The sequence below is a fragment of the Nannospalax galili genome, unplaced genomic scaffold (assembly GCF_000622305.1).
Source record: "Nannospalax galili isolate Female #2095 unplaced genomic scaffold, S.galili_v1.0 scaffold819, whole genome shotgun sequence".
NCBI classification, from domain to species: domain Eukaryota; kingdom Metazoa; phylum Chordata; class Mammalia; order Rodentia; family Spalacidae; genus Nannospalax; species Nannospalax galili.
The window spans coordinates 1984227-2004882 of record NW_008343717.1 but is presented as its reverse complement, the minus strand read 5'-3'; the positions used below and the strand labels follow the sequence as shown (position 1 = coordinate 2004882).

Genomic DNA, 20656 nt, shown 5'->3' with positions numbered 1-20656 from the left:
CATTATATGTTTTCTCATGAGATGATAAGACATTTGAGATTTTGTTCTAATAAATAAGGGTGAATCTCCAAAACCATACACTGAATGAAAGAAATCCAAAAGGACACAAGACAAAAGATTCTGCCACTGTGCAGCCCTACAATGGGAAGACCTGGGTGAAGTAAAGCAGGTTTCTGGATACCTGGAACTGGTGTGGGGAGAACACTGGTGGCAAATGCCACCCTTCTGGATGGTGAAAATTTCCTTTATCTTGGTGTTGAGATGGATTGTTGATTACGTGCGAGCCCATTCTTATCAAAACTCAAACTTAAACTTGGAAGGACACATTTCAGTATTTGATGAGCTGTACCTCAATATATCCCACTTATAAGGGAAATGTAATAGGAATAAGAAAAATATAGTTGAAAAGGTGTTAAATAATAAGTGAAGGTGAATAGAGACTTGGGGACAGTGGTGATGAGGCTGGCTATGACTTGATAGAACTGACTGATTATATCACTTTATTTTGTATATGTTAAATTTTTTCTAGGATGAAGTTAAAGGGTAGTTTTCATTGTGCTTCTCTTTAACTTAATTTTAGATATGATCTCATTGTGTAGCCTAAGATAGCCCCTAACTCTCAATCTTCTTGTCTCAGCTCTTGAGTGCTGAGATTACAGGTGTGTGCCACCATGTTCAGCTTTTAAAATTAAGCTTATCCAATTCCAGAAAACCACCTTTTCTTCTCAAGCTACAGCACTGAACTCCCTACACCCTCTCATTCTACAGTTGCCTCTGTATTCCTGCTCCACTTTTCTCAAATGGATTCTGGAGATCACAGTCTAGACCCACTGAATGTGAGCCCTCAGCCAGCTTATGTTCTAGAAGGGTGGAGTGGGGACACACCACCAGCCTCCTGGGCCCTTCTTCATACTTACCAGGTGGGCCCTGCCCCCCAGGCAGGCCAGGAGGTCCTGGAAGGTAGGTGTTTGAAGCCAGTACCTTGTCACCATTGGCATATTTGCCCAGTTCAGCAGCATTGTTGGGAAGCAGAGCAATCTGTAAGGACAAGAGATCTGGATCAGAAAGCCAGGACTGCATTGTGACAGACGCTGCAGAGGCCGCAAAGCCCTGTCTTGATGAATGTTGCTCTTAATTAAAGCTATTCAGAGTGCAAAGGGGCTGTACAAAGTCTCTTCAGCCTAGGAACCATCTAGTACAAACAGGGGTCTGCCTGTGCTTGCTCCTTGCTTTGTTCCCAGGCAGCAGCTTCAGGTAATTTTTCTAACCTAAATTTTCCTCTCTGTGTCTACAAAAGGAAGGTTTCCTCCAAGCACTCACATTTTTGTACTCAAAATTTTGTAAGCAGGCCCAGATCTCCACCTGTGACTGGTCTTTAGAGATGCTGCTGGTGTCTTTACCCCTTGGTTGGCTCCTGTGTTCAAGTTGTGTTCAAGTTATGTGGTGAGCCAGTGTTCAGGATGAGCCTTATGGGTAATCACCTTCCTGCTGCCTGTAAATCCTGTACTCCTTGGGCAAGAGGGCAGGAATGGCAGCAAGTGTGGCAGATGACGTTTTGCAAACACATCAGGGAACAGGCTTGTGGGTGCAGATGCTTGGGAAGAAGGTGATGGTAGTATAATCAGAGTTTCCACCTCTCCTGGGTGCAAAAAAATGCACCAAGCATCATTCTTTCAGATCAGCTTTGGCTTCATGTTGGAGCAACTACCATAGAAAGATGTGAACATGACTGGCAGGGCTAACCATTAATGTTCATCATGAACTTGGGAAGCACAGAGCTTTTTCTAGGTGACAGGCACTATTGTAAGTCTTTTACATATTAGCTCATTTGATACCATGGAAACCCTATTTAGCGGGGGTTGTTTTCTATTTTTTATACAACTGATGCACAGAGAGGTTCTGAAACTTACCCCAGGTCACAGTTAGCAAGCAAATTTCCTTCCAGACTCTATGTTCCTAACCACACGAAGCAGCCTCTCTTAATATTACTATGATATTTAAGAAAGCCACACTTTAGTTTTCAGTGATGTTGCTCAATTTCTTTTTATTAGTGTATGTTCATTATTTATAGCAATGGGCCTCATAAAGAAAATTTCTTCCATGGGTATCATGTCCTTTGACCATATTCACCATGTATCTTCCCCACATCGCTAGTATCCTTTCTTCCCACAGTCTCTCTTGTACTTTCATCTCTCACACACATACATACATACACACACACACACACACACACACACACACACACACAGGGTCACGTATCTACGTACAACCCAAGATCTACAAATGAGACAAAACATGGAATATTTGTCCAAGTCTGGCAAATTTCACTTAATTGGTCCAGTTACATCCATTTTTTTCAGCAAATGACACAATTCATTCTTCTTTATGATTGGATAAAAGTTCATGGTTCATATATACATTACATTTTTAAAAATTACATTTTATTTATTTACTGTGTGTGTATATGTGTGCATGCATAGGTACACACATACTGATGGATGTCAGAGGACAACTTGAGAGAGTCGTTTTTCTTTTGCCACCATGTTGGTTGTGGGGATCCAACTCAGGCTGTCAGGCTTTGCAAGTGCCTTTATCTACTGAGCCATCTTGCTGACTCCAAAAAACAAGTCTTTATGCTTCTTGTATCCTGCAGATTGCTGCTGCATATGACTTTTCTTTATAATTTATCCCTTTAAGAGTCCACAGTATTTAATCTGGGGCATTGCCTGCAGCTGGAATTCTGTCACCGTACATTTGGTGCCGTTCAGTGTGTGTGTACCGTCTCCTAGTGTGGGTTTGGCTGCTGTCCAGCACCTGAATTGCCACCTGTTTCTTGGCCATCTACTTCCTGCCAATGTTTATCTAGGCAGATGTCCTGTGTTTGTCTATAAATGAAACAGATGGTATCAGCAATAACAAGCTGATACTAAAATCAAATGACGATCCAGACACGGGTACAGAGGAGTGAGAAGGCCTTTTAGGTCTGACCTCTTGGGAATACTTGCATGTCTCTTACAGGGCTATGGTGACAGTTAAGTGAGATTCTGGATATAAAAGTGATTTACATACCATAGAAATAAATTCATTCCAGTAGGCACCTTTTACAAAGAATTGCTCCTCAGCTGGGCATGATTTATGCCCATGATCCTGGCACCTGGGTGGCGGAGGCAGGAGGATTAGAAATTCAAAGTTGTCCTCTACTGCATAGCTAGTTCAAGACCATGCCTAAAAGAAGAGAAGGAAGAGGAAGAAAAGGAAAGGATGAGAAAGACCAGGGAAGGTAAGGGACGAGGAGAGGAAAGGAAAGGAAAATAAAGGAGGGGAAGAAGGAAGAAAGGAAAGGGAGGGAAGGACTCAGCCCTCGCAGGGGAACTATGGGCAGCTGATCACTGTGGGTGAGGGAGAGTAGATCTTCTTTCAAGGAGTGATTCTAGATAAGCTGACTAAACTCCAGTGGATGAACTTGAGGGACATCTGGGTACAAATGCCTGACAATATATGACCCAATGCAAAAAATCTGGGGGCTATTTGGGATGTGGATGGGGGAGGGGGGTCTAAATTTGATTAATATCTATTATATGAAATGCACAAAAACTCAGTAAAATACTTTTTAAAAGTTCAAAAAAGAAATAAAGTACTAAGTAGGGCTGGGGAGAAGGCTCAGGGTGCAAAGTGTTTCCTGTGCAAGCACAAGGACCTGAGTGTGGATCCCTAGTATTCATATAAAAGCCCAGTGTGGAAGCACACAACTACAATCCTAATGCTGGGGGGATGGAGACAGGCAGACCCTGAGACTTGCTGGCCAGCCAATCTAGCTGAAATGATATACTCCAGGTTCAATGAGAGACCCTGTCTCAAAAAATAAGACGGAAAGTGACTGAGGGAGACTCTTGACTTTTACCTCTGGCCTCCACATATGCACACACAGGTGAGCAATACCCACCTCCATGTGCACTGGCATGCATACACCACACACTCAACACACACACACACACACACAGACACACAGACACACAAATAAATGAAACCCCCAAACAAGTCGGTCTTCATAATGTTTCATGAATGTCACCATTAGCTCAGGATTGTCACTATGGATGCTTGGGGACAACAGGGCATAAGGCATTCTAGCTCAACTCAACCATGTGAAAGGTAGTGAGCATGGACAATTTCATGGATTCTTATGTAAGTCTATGGTGGGCCTTTGAGGGTCACATGTATCTCAACACAAGTCATTTAACTTCTTTGTAATATGTTGTAACTTGCATGGATCATACAACACTGCAGGGCGATTAAGGGAAAGCCAAACACAACAACTGAGCTTGTGAACAGCTTGCATGATTTAGCTCCACTGTTACTAAAGACCACTCCAGCTGCAATGAATTTATGTAAGCTCATGGATTATTTCCAGGGGAGGAAAGTGGGGGCAGCTCCATGAATTGTAAGGTACGCCTCAGATGCCAATCAAATGCCTCCCCCAAACCTGATCTAGCGTGTGGAAGGTGAGCTTGATGCTTCCCTGAAATACCTCCTGTGTTTGCTCCATAAATGCTAACATCAATTCAAAGGTCACATGGGGATATCTGTATGGGATGTATTTCTCTTTTCTGTTTCTGCTGGCATACAGACAATGTTTTCTGCTGGGTCTCTCTATTACATCATGAGATATTTAAGATTAGATCTATATTTTACTTATGATTCTACAACTAGTATAATATAATAGAGTACATATATGCACCTCTGATAAGTTAATCATGACCTCACCAACCCATGCACCAGAGGTCTGAAATACTGCTTCCCTTTTCAGCCTGTTGTTTTGCTGGTTTAACTGGTAGCTGGGGTTCTCATTAGGAGCAGCTGCCAGTCTGCTGACAAGGGAAAAGAGATATTGTCTCATGTTTACCCTTTTGCCCTTTAGAAGAACTGATTGCCAAAGTTAAACAGATTATACACACTACTTTGATCTCCTGAGAGCCTTGAGTGGAAGCAATTAAACAAAGCACCAAGTTTATGTTTTTGCAGCTCAAGAGTCATTTCAGAGTTGTTGACAAGCCAGCAAATGGACTGACCTCAGGTATAATAAACACTGACTCTCCAGGCCCAGGACAGTCACCCAAGAAGTCGGGTCACTAGGCCCATCATGAGGCCCTTACAACATGATGACATTACCAGAGGGCCAGTACCTATCCCATCAGGTGCAGCCTCTCATAAAGGGAGCTGGGCCTCCTTTTAGTGATTCTGACATACCCAGAGGGTGGTTTTCCTATGTGGATCATTTATCCCCCCAGGTCATAAACTTTACATGTGAAAATAAAGCCACTTCAAAAAGACATCACTTCACAGAAACTTTGGAGAGGATGTGATCAATAAATAAAACAAAGATAAAATGCAACTGCGTAGGTCTACCCAGGACCATGTATCTGCCTTCTACAAAAGGCAGTGTTTCTACTCTTTTGATGAGTTCGCATGTGCCCACTGCCAGTGTCTACTGTAATAACCACCTCCTCAATTCTTTTCCTTGTGTTTTGTTGCTGTTTAAGTGGTCAGCTCTGGAGTGGGAAAGGATCCCAAATCTACATCGAGTTCACGATCAACTGCACTGAGTGCTCAACTAGAATGGTTTATTTTCTGATTGACTCCAAACATCCCTTATGGGTCAAGCTCTCCTTTCCTCACACATCCACACCCGACTGAACCCCATAGTACCTTCTGTTTCAGCTGCAGCACCGTCTGCTTCATCTGGTGGAACTCCTTGCATGTGGCACAGCAAGTCCCTGCTCTCATTGCATTCTCAGACTTCTCCTCATGCCCTGGGGAAGGAGACAGGCTCAGCTCCATGTCCGAGACTAGAGAGATCTGGGCCTAGAGAGATGGCATCAGGAAGAGCAGCTCCTGGGTGGGAACTGGGAACAGAGAGGCTTACCATGGAAAGTGCAAGGGTAGGTGTTGACAATTTTATGGTTCTCATGCTGATCCTGTCAGCATGCCCCAGGGTCAGGGAAGGGGGAAGAGACAGAGAAAGGGAGGCCCTGTTACTCTTCAGGTCCATCTGTTACTATTTAGGTTTCCAAAATGTGTAAAAGTATGTGCTATGGTCATTTTATTGGTATCTTTTATGTGTGAAAGTATGTACATTTATCAGGGCCTTTCTAGAATGGAGGCACTATAAATCTGACATGATTTATATTGCTCTCCAGGGACCAATGCTCATGTGCTGAATATATCCTCACGCTTAGGAAACAGGACTCACAAACCTGGTCTTTAGTACCTTACACAGTACAGGTCTTCTGGAAGCATGACCCAGCTGAGTGGGGCCTGACAAGTTAACCCAAGAAGAGGGCTTTGTAGAAGAGAGAAGACAGCCCAGCCAGGAAGAGAAAGCTTGAAGGTGACAACCCAATTCTCCATTCCAGTGGATGTATTACTAGGCTAGGAGGGATGGATGTCATTCCATTAGCTTCAGCTATTCACAAACCTAATAGACCTGGAGCCTAGTTGTCTATTTCTGTAGGCATCCTTCATTCTCTACTGTAAGCGTAATGAAGCCGGCTAAGGATTCAGTCTTTTACCACTAAGTGCACAGCTCACACAACCCCATGCATCCTATCTGCCCTTCCACCTTCTCAATCATTCAACTACTGTCAATGGCCCCATCTGTCCTCATTTTGTTCCCAGCTGCTGTGATAAAATACCCTGACAAAAAGCAGCTTAGGGGAGTAAGGGCTTAGTTTAACTCATAATCCCAGGTTACAGCCCTCAATGTTTGTTTTTTTTTTTTTTTTTTTTTTTTTTTTTTTTTTGGGTTTTTGAGACAGGCTCTCCCTGTAGCCCCAGCTGTATTGGAACTCACTATGTAGACCAGGCTGGCCTTGAACTCAGAAAGATCTGCCTGCCTCTGCCTCCCTAGTGCTGGGATTAAAGGAGTATGCCACCATGCCCAGCAAGGACCCATACTTTTTAGGGAATGGTGCCGCCCATTTTTTGGCTGGCTTTGCCTATATCAGTGGTGGTAATCAAGACAGTCCCTCCTAGATATGCCCATAGTCCAGTTCAATCTAGATTATTCACATTGAGACTCTTCCCAGGTGATTCTAGGTTGTGTTGCATTGATAATTAAAACTAGCTATTGCACCATCTCTCCTTCCCCGTTCTATCCATCTACAGAGCATCTGCTACTAAGCAGGACCTGTGTGAGATGCTGTGAATGTGAGGTAAATGAAGATGCCTGCTTCACAATTTACACCGGACTTTCTTTTTAGGCAGCCCTGTAGAAGGCGAGCAGTCATATACAAGAATGAAAAGCCCATCTTTTCACTCCTATTTTCACATTCCCAATCAAATTTTCTAAGTATTGTGGTTGAGCAACTGGAAAACTGCATGACAGGATAAACCTACCCTCTACTAGCTTCTAGACTCTATTTCATCTGGAGCATGGAATGTTAGAACTGATTGTCACATATTTAGTTCTCTTATAGATAAAGTAAGATCTAGAGAAGGAAGATGTGCTGGGTAGCTTTAGTTGTCAACTTGACACACCTGGAGAGAGGGAGCCTCAACTGGGGAATTGCCTCCATTGGACTGGCCTGTGGCCATGTCTGTGGGGCATCTTCTTTATTACTGAGTGATGTGGGAGGGCCCAGCCCTCTGTGGGTGGTACCACCCCTGGGTAGGTGGGCCTATGTTGTATGAGAAAGCAGGTTGAGCATGGACTACTGGAGCAAGCCAGTAAGCAGCATTCTTCCATGGCCTGTGCTTCAGCTCCTGCCGCCAGGTTCCTGCCCTGAGTTCCTGCCTTGGGCTCCCTGATGAACTGTGACCCAGGAGATGTAAGATGAAATAAACCATTTCCTCCCAAAGCTGGTATTGGTCAGTGTTTTGTCACAGCAATGGAGAAACAAAGTAGAACAGAAGGTAACTAGATTTGGGAATTCCAGAATGCTTTCTGCAGACTGGCACTTAGAAGAGCCCAATTGGTCCTTGGGAGGATGGGGTGGACACAGAGGGAGGCTTCGATTGGAGTTTCTGCTGAGAATACCTGAGAGATGTCAGGCAGGTCCAGGGAAGATGATAAACTAAGCTTAACTGCATATCTAGATATTGCCTGAACTTAATTTTGCTTTAATGTGTTCAGATTTTAAGGATGCAGTACTATTGACTAGCCACAAGGGGGCATGGAGTGCTAATTAATTAAGAAATGTAAATGCCTTAGATACTATGCTAACTATATCAACTGAGTTTAGAAAAGCCAAAGAATGTTCTGCACATTTCTTCATATGGGCAGTGCCACAATTGAAAAAGCGCTTCGTTTTTAAAAGTTGACTGTCCAGTTTTGTGCCTTGGTGGTACTGCTGAGTTCTGGCACATTACATGTACCCGGGGGGACTTGAAAACTCCTTTGGAATCCACTTCACCCACCCACCTGGGGGTGGCAGTGAGGTACAAGTATCTGTGTTTTAACACTCCCCTGGTTGAGAACCCCTAATCTATGGATTATCAGAGCTTAAAAGTTATATGAAACACCTGGCTGTTTCTGAGTCTTTGAACTGTGGTGAGTGACATTTGGGGTCATGGTAATGTTATCTGAAAATAAACAAAAGTTGAAAAATAAAGACTACTAAGCTAATTACTGTGGAGTCAACATTTCCTTCATTTGTCTCCCTAATGTGCTACACAGGATCCCTTGTGTCTAAACCGGCTCCAGCTACGTGTTTTCAAAGATAAAAATCAAAGTGGCTGAACACTGATTTGTCAGATGGATTGTATCACGGAGCCAGGAGACAACCTTTCAATCATCAGAGGCTGTCCCAGGGCTATATCCTTTCTCTTTTGCTGCTTTTCCTTTTTGTAATTAAAAAACTCTATTACTACTGACTCTCTCTCTCTCTCTCTCTCTCTCTCTCTCTCTCTCTCTCTCTCTGTGTATATACAAATTCATTGGAGGTCAGAGGATAACTCTGGAGTCAATTCTCTCCATCTTTTCATGGGTTCCAGGGATTAAACTCAGGTCATCAGGCTTGTATGACAAGTACCTTTACCTGCTGAGCCATCTTGCCAACCCAAACAAATATTTTTACTTAAAAAATTATCATTTGTGTGAGAGTGGAAGTCACGTACCACAGCACACGTGTGGAGGTCAGAGGGCAACCTTTGGGGGTTGGTTCTTGCCTTCCACCTTGTTAAGGCAGGGTCCCTCCTGTTTCTACCACGCTGTTTACCCCAACCTAGCTGGCCTATGAGCTTCCAGGTCATTCTCCTGCCTCTACCCTCCATCGTGCCCTAGGAATGCTAGGATTACAGATGCGTGCTAGGATTACAGATGCGTGCAGCTGCATCTTGCTTTTTTACATGGGTTCCTGTCAGGCTGGCATGGAAAACCAGTGCTTTTATTTGTTGAGTCATCTTGCTGGTCTGGCTTTCCATTTTAAACATCTCCAACTCTAACTTTGTAAACATTAGACAATGCAAAGCTTAAATCTCTCCTAGAAAAGCTCCCTGAAATTAAAAAAAAAAACATAGACAGGGAGAGGTGATTTTAGATCATGTGTTTATACTCAGTAACCACTACCTTTATCAAAATTAAAAATGATTAATGAAATACTCAGCTTGGTAATTTGTCCAAAGCAGTTGGAAATCAGCTGCCTCTGATGTTCCAGAAGGCAGGGCTCTTTTGCCACTAACATTTCTTAATGCTGAGTTGTATGATCAGATGTGCGATTAGTCACCCTTGAGATATGGTAACGGAAGTTCTGTATGTGGAAGGTGTTGGAGCTGGGCATGCTTTCAGTACTTGCATAGATAGAGGACAAAGAAATGAAGGCTGGACAGGGAACCCCAAGGCAGGTGGGAGTTGTATTACTTATTCTATATCTCACTAAGTCTTGAAAAAAGATTTCAAAGAGGAGATCAACACTCATCAAAAGATACTGAGGAAACGGACCCAGAGACAGTATCTGGAATCGTAGAGCTAGTGAGAGTAATCTCAAATAAGAACCAAGCTTTGGTCACTAGCTCTAGCTTCCAAGGCAATGAACTTCCCAAAGCATCACAAATAAATGATTTCATGGACCAGCTAGCCTGGAGCAAGTAACATGAAAGAAACAAGAGAGACCTTGCCTCAACAAGGTGGAAGGCAAGAAGCAGCTCCCAAACATTGCGCTCTGACCTCCCCATGTGTGCTGTGATACATGCACTTGCACTCTCACACAAAGTCTTTTTCTTTCTCCTTTTTTCAGTTTCCAGAATCATCAGAGCCAAGTTCATTTGCTCACTGGTCAACCACTTGAGTTAGAACGGGGATGCTTGTGGCACACAACGAGCCTGTCTTTTCTCAAAATTATGAGTGTGAATGATTCCTTTTAACCGCTAACCTGAACACCCCTCATCACGGATTTAAGAATGTTTCTTAGTAAAATTTAAAATGTTTCTTAGTAAAGTATGTGGTGAGTTCAGTGGAGACTGCTTATTGAAAATGAAGAGTAGATGTTGAGAAATTCTTTTGTAAGAATCACATTACCGGGGAGTGTGAAACAGCAGACAGTGGTGTTTTATCAGTGTGGTTTGCTTCTTTCAAACCATCTGAAATTGCTGTATGTGGAGGGTGGCAGGGGAAGAGGGAAAGGGGGAACAGAAGAAAATCTGCAACCTAATTTGTGCAATGAGTTTTGTGTTTCAGTATGGCTTGGTGGTAGAACCACCAGTTTATACTAGCTGAAGCCCAAGGATCTTTCCCATTGATTTACACTGCTGCCAGAGGAACCAAGTAGCTCTCAATATGACTGAGTGGAGGAGCTTTACCTGTTTCCTGCTACATGCCAAGCCCTGTAGATTAAATCACTGTCCTCTGGACTTTGACTGCTTTAGCGTTTGGTAATAACACATTGTCTGAGAGTTTAGCCTATCAAGTTTAGCCCCAGAGCTCAGATTTTTTGACATTAAATATTTCCTGAACTGTTTTTAGGATACCATCACCTATGAGATTAAAAATTATTCTTGTGTGTGAGGCATATGCATGTGTGTGTACATATGCATAAATACATGTATAGAGGCCATAAATTGACATTCATTATCTTCCTCTATGACTCTCCAACTTATATTTTTAACTTAAAGATTTATTTATTTAGCTGTGTGTGTGTATGTGTGTGTGTGTGTGTGTGTGTGGTTGTACACCATGTATGTGCAGGTGCCTGTGGAGACCAGAAGAGGGTGTTGGATCCCCTGGAACTTAAGTTACAGGCAGTTGTAAATTGCCCGATGTGGGTGCTAGGAACCAAACCTGGGTCTTCTGCAAGAGCAGCAAGTGCTCTTAATGGCTGAGCCATTTCTCTGGTCTCCCCACTTTATTTTTTGAGACAATGTCTCATTGAACTTGGAGCTTGCCAGTTTGCTTAGACTGGGTGGATGGTAAGTCTCCAGGATCTACCAGTCTCCAACCCTCCAGCACTGGTGTTATAAACATGTGTTACTGCATCCCACTTTTATGTAGGTGCTAGAAATATGAACTCAAGTCATTGTGCTTATGAGATATTTATAAAGTTGCTTAAGAATTAGTTTTGTGAAATGCAGGTGCCCTAGTTAGCTTTAACTGTCAGCATGACACAGCCTAAACTTCTATGAGAGGAAAGCCTCAACTGAGCAATTTCCCAGGTTGGATTGGCCTATGGGCACATCTGCAGAGAACAGTATTGACTGGGCTGTATAAGAAAGCTAGCTAAGCATGAGCCTGTGAGTGAGCCAGCAAGCAGGCCAGTAAGCAGTTCCGTGGTTCCTGCCTTGAGTTTTTGCCTGAATTCCCCCAATGATCTACTGTGATCCCAAAGTGTAGGCCAGACAAACCCTCTCCTTTCCAAGGTTGCTTTTGGTCAGAGTGTTTTATCACAGAATCCAGAATGAAACTAGAACAGGTTTAATCAGGTTTTAAATTTTTATTATTTATTTATTTATTTATTTATTTATTTATTTATTTTTTATGGCAACCTTGGGGCTAGAGAGATGGCTGCTGTGACAAAATACCTGACAAAAAGCGACTTAAGAAAGGAAGGAAGGGTTTATTTTGGCTCACAGATCGTGGGTGAGGGTGAGGGTGCGGTCCTTCATAGCAGCAAGAGTTTGAGGCAGCTGATCATGCTGCATCCACAGCTGAGAGACAGAGTAATACATGTTTTACAGTTTGTGAGACCTCAGGTGCCTCTTTGGCCAATAATTCGTAGGTTAGTAGCCCACCCCTGGCACTGAGTTTTTTTCTCAGCAACCTTGTAGCTTTTGGGAGTGCAGGGTATCTTTTTTGAAAACCTCTTAACTGCTGATTTTACTGTCTTTCTAGATGCTTTTACAGATCTGTAGGCCACTCAAGTGTTAGCATTATATAAAGAGAACTTTTAACGGAGTGTAGGATCTCTGAAAGCCCACTGTAATCCATTACACGTAAATGCCAGTTGCTGTTTGGTGGCTAAGGGAATATTAAATCAGAAATGTCAGCAAGGGCCAATATAGAAAGATCTCATACTTAGACCAATTGTTTAGTTAAAAGAGCGAGGTAGGACACAGTTGCATGCACTGGGGACACTACCTCATCTAGCCATCCATAACGAAGAGACATTTCCATGAGCCATCCAGCTTCTCATCCTGGGCTGGTGCTGCTGCAGAGCAGTCCCTGACCTCATGATCTCTCTGGGACAGCACAGCCTAGCTCAGGCCCAAATAGAGAAAGTTTATGTTATTGCTTCTGCCAATGAAACTACCTCCCTGATTCTAGCAGGCTCCTGACCAGCACTGTGACCTCTGCCTTCATATTGGCCACAGATAGCTGCTGACAGGGCCAGGTCTGGACTGACTTGGTTGCCATTCTTACCACTCACCACAAGAATCTTGCAACTGCCACAGCAGCACAGAGGCACTCTATCTCATACAACACAAGGAACTTGTCCCAGGGGATGTACCCTCACACAGATCAGCCCTAGATCTTGTCTCACCATCCATGGCAGGGGCCAAGAAACCACTCTTCCCCAACTCATCTTTGTTCTGTTAATTCATGTTTGGGGAACTGAGTTGTGAAACTTTTCCTGGGGAGAATGTGAACAAATATGTGATGGCCCCAAAAAGGGCACCAAGGACCTAAAGAACAGTTCTACCCAATCCACCTCAGTGAAGCAATGAGTTCATTGGGGTTGCTTACAGGAGTATAGCTGGAGGGTACTACAGGAGCACAAATGACACAAAGGCAGCTTTAGCACCAAGAAACCCACCCGAGCTTGGGTGATAGCTCAGAAGCATTCATGGCCCACACAGTAATAGATCAGTGGCTAAAAGGCTGATTTTCAAAGAGTTTCTTCTCAATAAAGGCTATAACTTAAGAGAGAAGTTATACTTCCCCGCCCTTCTCCATGTGCTTCAGGGTCTCAAAGGTGTATCCACGCCCAGCCTACTTAGCTTATATACAGGATCCACAAATACCCTGTCCTGAGCTGGCTACAAAGAGCTATTTTGCATTTTCTTCTTACACATAGTGGCTTCTCCATGATTCAATCTAGCTGCTCTTCAGAATCTGCCTTTGTAGTTCTTCCGCATGAAGCAGCTGGTACCCAGCTGTCCACTGCTGCCTCCCAGGCTTTTTGAAGCTGGGTCTCCATCCTGGGAGTGTCCAGCTGTTTCTAGTTTTCCTATCTTACTGAATATCTTGGTACATGTGATTTGCCCTGGGAGCCCTCCCTTCCCTCTTCTCAGGGATGGCTCAGGTCCTCTAACCCTCTCCTTGACTGGCTTCCAGATAAAGTGCCTTCCTGAAGTAAACATGTACCAAGCTTTGAGCTCAGAAAGAGAACAGCTTCCTGGTCTCTCTCTCTCTCTCTCTCTCTCTCTCTCTCTCTCTCTCTCTCTCTCTCTCTTTCTCTCTCAGAGCCCTTGGTAGTACAGAACCCAGCCCAGGGCCCTTAAATGGGTGAGGGTATCTGTCCTTCAATGCTGGCCAGTAAAGACCATTCTAGCTGGAAGGCTCTTGACATTGGTCCCCATAAGCTAAAATACTAAAATTTAACAGCTAGGTTGGTACTTGGCACAGAGATTAGAGTTAGTTTACAAATGAATGTTGTGAGTTTTTGCCACCAATTTGTTCCTTGAAACACTGACACTGATGTGGGGTTTCTTTTCCCACTTCTTTCTTTCTCCTCTACCTCATTCTTTCTTTTCTCCTTCAAACATGAAGTAACCCAGATCCCAGGTGGGCCCTATGCTTCAGAGCCCAGACATCTCAGCTGAATCTGTCTATCAGCCTCACAGCTCTTTGCTGAAGGACCAGCTGGTAGGAATTTTGCAAGTGATTATGGACTGGTACTTTTGCAAGATACAAAATGAGTTTCTTGAAAGCTCAGACATGAAACACAAGCATAAATTTTGGAAATTAAATAAACATTCTCTGTCAAATTGGTATAAAAATTCATAAACACTCTTGATTTCTGTTTTTATCTGATCATGAATCAAACAAATAGTTCATGGGCAGGAACAAGGCAAGGATTACACTTTGAGTCACACTGAAGCAGATTGGTACCTTATGTGAAAATGATTCAAATGTATATTTCAGCACATTTTCTTTGAGAGAACATAGCACATCTGGCCTCTTCCCTGTTCATCCTAGATTCCTCTAAACACACAGCCAAGTGCTACTGATTTCTCTAGGAGCACACCACCTTCCTCCAGCATATGCCAGCTTGCAAGCCTTCATATGCCTAGACAGTGCTCCCACATCTCTCCTTAGGAGTTAGAACTTATATTCTTATCCAGCCTCCACCTACCATTCCTGCGAGCATCCCTTCATCCCTTCCTGCCCAGTGTTCCCAGAGGAACAGCTGGGCTCCCAAGTGCTTCTAACTTACAAGTTATGCATAATTTATAATACAGATAAATATACAACTGGGATATACAATATATACAATGCTAAAATAATACTACATAAATTATATATATAATAGGGGCTATATATTACATATAACTATGTTGTACACAATGATGTATATATTTAGAACCTTATATATTACATATATACTCTAAGATATTACGTGAAGTATAATCATACACATAAATATGTAAGATGCATTATATATAATAAATTATATTGATATAGTATGAGGTAAAATTTATACAAATATTTTATAAATGACATTTCATCTGTATGTATATATCATCCCCAACTTGAAAATCTATATAAGATGCGATAGACGATGCATATGACTAGGAGTATCACGCTGGTCCCACTCACCAGTGTTGTTGGGGTGTCTGTCTCCCCTTGTGCAGGTCCTCCCATTATCCTCCAGGACGTAGCCTTCCCGGCACTCACAGTGGTAGCTGCCCACGGTGTTGACACAGATGTGTGCACATAGTGTTGTGTTGCTTGTGGCACACTCATCAATATCTATTTTGAATCAAATGCGGAGAACAGTTTCAGCACAGCAGACATTGCCCTGCTCCCTCTGCTACCATGAGCAAAGGACACTTCCAGACAGGGACAGAGAAGTGTGGAATAAAGTCAAACACTGGAAACGCAGGTCACCCATGAAAGCCAGGCTTTGGGCTATGTGATTGTCATTACAGATCTCTAGTGGTGGGGTCTCCAGCTGTCATGTGGTTTTGTGCAGGCACTGCCAACCTGAGATTCACCTGGAGGATGGGGACAATGAGGCCTGCCTGAGACACTCCCCAGGGCTTTGCAGAAGAGAAAATGAAATAACCAGCAGCAAAGCTCTTTGAGAAGCAGTTAGCTGACTTCTTGAAGGTAGCCTGGTGCACTGAGGCTTAAGGCGCCCTTCATAACTGGAGGTTCCAAACAGTACGGGAGTGACTCAAAGGTCACTTAGGAATGGCCCCTTCCCAGTTAAAATACATGGTAGTACCTGGGAAAAGCTACATCTGACAAAAGTAAATAGTTATGATGGGTCTTACAGAGAGAGGTTTTCCCCAGGCAATCTCTGCCTCAAAATGATCCAAGATGACTCCTGGTGAGCTGTGGAAATGAGCCATGAGACCATCAAATAAGTGACCACAAGAGTCCACACTGACCGGGCACAGCACTGACGTGCTCCCCTGCAGCATGAGGTGGAAACAAAAATGTTTCTCACCATGGGAAGTAGGGCAGGCCTGAGTCCATTTCCTGTTCGCTGGTTAAAGACACCTGGTAGCAGTGGGTGGGAGCAAGGACACAACCTCAGGCTCTGCACATGTGTGGGGCAAAGCCCAGCCCTGAGCTTCAGGAGGCAGACAGCTTCCCAGCCGCTCCCTGGGCAACCTGCCAAAGAACAGGCTCTGACAGGAGCTGAGTGTGCCAAGGAGAGCGTGGTGGTGTGGGTGTTCCCCTGGCAGTACACACTGTCATCTAGAGGCTGGAGGTCCCAGCTGAACCTTCCTGTGTAATTCCACCAGCTGAAAGCCTGTATCTAGGCGTCCCTGCCCTAACCCTAAGTACGAAGCTGCTGTGTGAGAGAGGGCACACATCTCAGTTGAAAGCATGTTCTGCTGGTCACCAAATGGAAAGAACAGACCAAGGTAGCTACCAGATAGTGAAATACCAGCCTTGTGTCAGGGATTGAGTCATCTGGGACAGCCTGTGCTCTAGGCAGGTGGTGCTTTGGGTACCCCACTCTATTTACTTAATAGTGTTGGTCCCATTCTTTGGGGCACTATTCCCAGATGCTGTTGGGGAAAAAGAAGACCTATGGTCAGACCTTCTAAGTGCTTCTTCCCTGAGCCCCTGCTGGTTAGAGGGGAAGGAGTGTGCATCAAGGCTGGCTTGCTTCTCACTTGGGTCTATCTGAAAGTCTTGGTTAATCTACCTGATTCTTAAACATCAATGAACATGTCATTTAGTGTCATTTGTGAAAATCCACTGTTGTTCATTATATTGACAAATTTTCATATGTTGTTAGAGCTCATTAAGAAGTTGGCTCTGGAAGTGGGGTTGCCCCCCAACCCCATTTCAGACTTAACCCTGTTCGTCTCTAAGTTTTCTCCAAGGTCTCTTGTCTAGGACTGGGCTGCCTCATCTAACTCTGTGACAGGGAGGGGAAGAGAACAAGAAAACAGTCCAAGAGTAAAAACAGTGTTCTTTAAAACAGCTAAAATGTAAACCATTTCCAACAGAGGTTACTGTTGCTTATCCCATGATATAAAAGTGCCTGCAGTGGAAAAGAGAAGCCAGAGCTCAGCCATGGGAAGCTCGCCATGGAGAGAAGGCTTAGCCGGGAACTCCAGCTGGCTGCCTCAACTTCCACAGGCAGTTTCTCCTGGATGCTATGAGCACCCAATTTACTGATGTTATCTCTATCTGTAGCCATTTATTCTTTTATTTGAGGTCCCCAAGAAGCCATGCTGCTTTGCTTGGGACTCTCTATCAAGAACTCCAGCTGACCTCCTGGAAGGGGCTTCCTTAGTCAGTTTCTGCCAGATGTTTTGAGCGCCTGATTTGATGGCATTCTACTTTTCTCGCTCTCCTTTTGCTTTGGTTTTCTGTATTCTTAAACTCACTCATTCCAAACTAAAAGTATGGCTATTGTAGATCATCCCTGAGGAGACACAGAACATGCACATTCCTGGATCCACTGCTCATAGCTGTGTCTCATTAGGACTGGAAGAGAGGCCAGGATACTTTATTTTTTAAGCTGGGACCTCAGGTTAGGCACAGAATGACCACGCTTTGAAACACATGGTCCCTTGGAACAATGCATCTTAAACCACCTCAGAAGTACATCGTGGGAAAGCCCCATCAGTGGGGGCAAAGGAAATGGGCTAGTGGCCACTGAAGATAGCTGGCCTGTTTGCTCAGCTGCAGCCCAGGTGACAAGTTTCAGCTCCCTCCAAATGGCCTCCCACCTGTTTACTGTACCAATACTTGTCCTCTGAGAAGGCCTATCCTCATTCTACCATGTCTTTGCATTTCTGATCATGTATGTTCTGTATTATACTATTCTAGTCTCTACTGGACATTGTTCCCTTTCTGTCTAGCCACCAGTTAGGCTCTGACTAGTGCCAGTTCCTAAGATATCCCTGTACATTGTTTTGATAATCATGACGGAAAAGCATTGTGTGACCCATAGGATTATGACCAAACACTACTCCATAGAACAAGGAACTGTGAGGACTTCAGGGGAGAAATTCTCTGAGCTGGTCCTGCTGCTGCCTAAAATCCAACAAAGGACAGAGCCACCTGAGCATGACATATCTCTAGAAGCTGGAAACCAACACATATTTCCAACACACCCAGGCAGTATGGCTTCTCCCGCTTCTGGTGTCTCTCCCGGTCATATCTGTATCCTGGGTAACATGTACACAGCACTCGGCCAAAGTTATCTGTGCACTGCTGTTCACAGGGAGCCTGGGCACAAATGTCGTAATCTGAAAGAGAAATGTGCACTCACATCAACCACAGCAGGAGTGTAGGGACCATGCCCGGCCTAGAACAGACATTTTGGGCTGTACTCTGCTAAGGGTTAAGTGTGACCGGCTACTTTTAAAGGACCATTAACCCCCTCAAACAGAGTGTCACCACGGGTGACAGTGTGTGGAACCTTGGTGGTTAAAAACGAACACCATTTGGGTTTTCTTCCCTAGGTCACGTCATCATCCTTGTGTCTTTGTCGCTATCCAGACAACAAAGATGCTGTAGGCAGTTGGGCTCTGCAGCAACCTTGGGGACCTGTTTGGTCTTTCCCACCAAATGACACAGAGACAGTGACTTTCTTCAAGTAGAATGTAAAAGAAGGCCAGAGCTAGTGACAGTCTGTGTGTCATACTACGAGAGGAAGGGCTTGGTGTCGGGCAGGCTCTAAGAAGTAGGAGGACACTTTGATTTGAAAATGGGACGTTCTCAGACTGACTGTGTTTGTGGAGTGTTGTAGGTGTTCACTGGAGGGTTGGTCCTGTATGCTTAGAAGGACTTGGGTACATTTGAATGGCTACAAATTTCTTGCTAGCCCAAAGCCTGTGCAAATTGGGGCAGGTACTCTATTACTCAAAGAATTCCTCTCAGCTCCTATGAACTGATGTCAATGACCTCTAAAGGGACTTTGGCTCTAAGTCAGTAGCTCAGGCTCAGCATTTGCTCCCAGCCCAGGTGCATCATCTCATTAATCACAGCTGCTCTCCTCAGGTGATGACAGATGCAGTCTCTTTGGATGCAAAGGGAGCCCTGGCTCTATTCTGCTGCATGTGAAGGCAAACAGGCCAGATGTCAGCAACCTATGCAGGCTAGGTTAGCTTGTCGAGGATCATGCCATTTTCACGATGACCTTCAAAGCTGCCCTTGCTAAACACTCCTTCCCACAAGCCAGATTGCAGGTCTGCCCTGGTTGTATGGGTTCTGACCAGCCCCATGAACTGTTTCTGGTTATACAGGGTTTCCTCAGCTAAGCACTGCCCCTACGAAACTGGAGTTCTGGGCTCCTTGGGTTTGAAAGCAAGGACTCAGCACAGCTACTGAGCCTCCTTGTCCCACTAGTGGTCACTCTCTTAGGCAGGTAGCAGTCATGGAGAGGAGGAAAAAGGCAGAGAGTTTACCTAAAGAACTTGTGCTGCTGGGCTGGTGAAATAGCTCAGTAGGCAAAAAGGTGCTTGCTACCAAGCCAGAGGACCTAAGTTTAATCCCTAGACATCACATGGCAAAAAAAAACAACAACACTGACTTCTACAAATTGTCCTCTGACTGCCATATTCACAAATACACATGCGTGCACACACATAAATGGAATAAAAATTTTAAAAAGAGCTTGTGCTAGCAGTTGGAAAAAGTATATAAAAACTCTTCCAGTCACAATAGGCTCAAAAAGTATCTCAGAAAAAACCTGACCAAAGGTATATTAAAGACCTCCACAATAAAAAATTTTAAATATTTGAAGAAAGATATTGAGGAAGAAACCAGAAGATGGAAGGACCTCCCATGCTCATGGATTAGAAGAATTAATATTATGAAAATGGCCACTCTACCAAAAGCCATTTTTAGATTCAATGCAATGCCAATCAAAATCCCCATGACATTCTTCACAGAATTGGAAAAAAAAAAACATCCTAAAATTCACATGAAACCACAAAAGACCCCCAGATAAACAAAGTAACCCTGCACACAAAGAGCAATACTGGGGGTATTACTATACCAGATTTCAAACTATATTACAGAGTTACAGAGCTATAATCATATAATCATAAAGACACGATGGGACTGGCACAAAAATAGATCTGTAGATCAAAGGAACATAATTGAAGACCCAAACATGAATATATGCAATTTCAGCCACCTGATATTTGACAACAGTGCCAAGAACATTCACTGGAGGAAAGAAAGCGTCTTCAGCCAGTGGTGCTGGCACAACTGGATCTCCACCCATAGAAGAATGAAACTAGACCCTTATCTTTTACCTTGGATAAAAGTCAACTCCAAATGGATCAAAGACCTCAATGTGAAACCTGAAACTCTGAAACTGTTAGAAGAAAACATTGGCAATAACCTACAAGACATAGGTGTAGAAAAGGACTTTCTAAACCAGATATCAATTACTTAGGAATCAAGGTCAAGAATCAACAAGTGGGGCCTCATTAAACTAAAAAGCTTCTGTACAGCAAAAGAAACAACCAAGGAAGCCATGGGAAAACCCACAGAGTGAGAGAAAACCTTCACCAGCAACACATA

At 43.8% G+C, this 20656-nt stretch overlaps 1 protein-coding gene across 3 annotated transcripts in view; it reads right to left on the bottom strand.

The window, feature by feature from the left end:
- The window catches only part of Ccbe1 (collagen and calcium binding EGF domains 1), a 293738-nt gene that overhangs the window by 6871 nt on the left and 266211 nt on the right, over positions 1–20656 (bottom strand). For 2 of the 3 annotated variants that reach the window (XM_008840029.3, XM_017799862.2), the window contains exons 4-7: positions 18235–18369; positions 15245–15397; positions 5704–5807; positions 918–1038 (exon numbers count right to left, since the gene is read on the bottom strand). In XM_008840029.3, the coding sequence (XP_008838251.1) occupies positions 918–1038; positions 5704–5807; positions 15245–15397; positions 18235–18369 (513 nt within the window). The remainder of the gene's footprint in view (positions 1–917; positions 1039–5703; positions 5808–15244; positions 15398–18234; positions 18370–20656) is intronic. The other variant, XM_029566899.1, reaches the window with a different exon arrangement.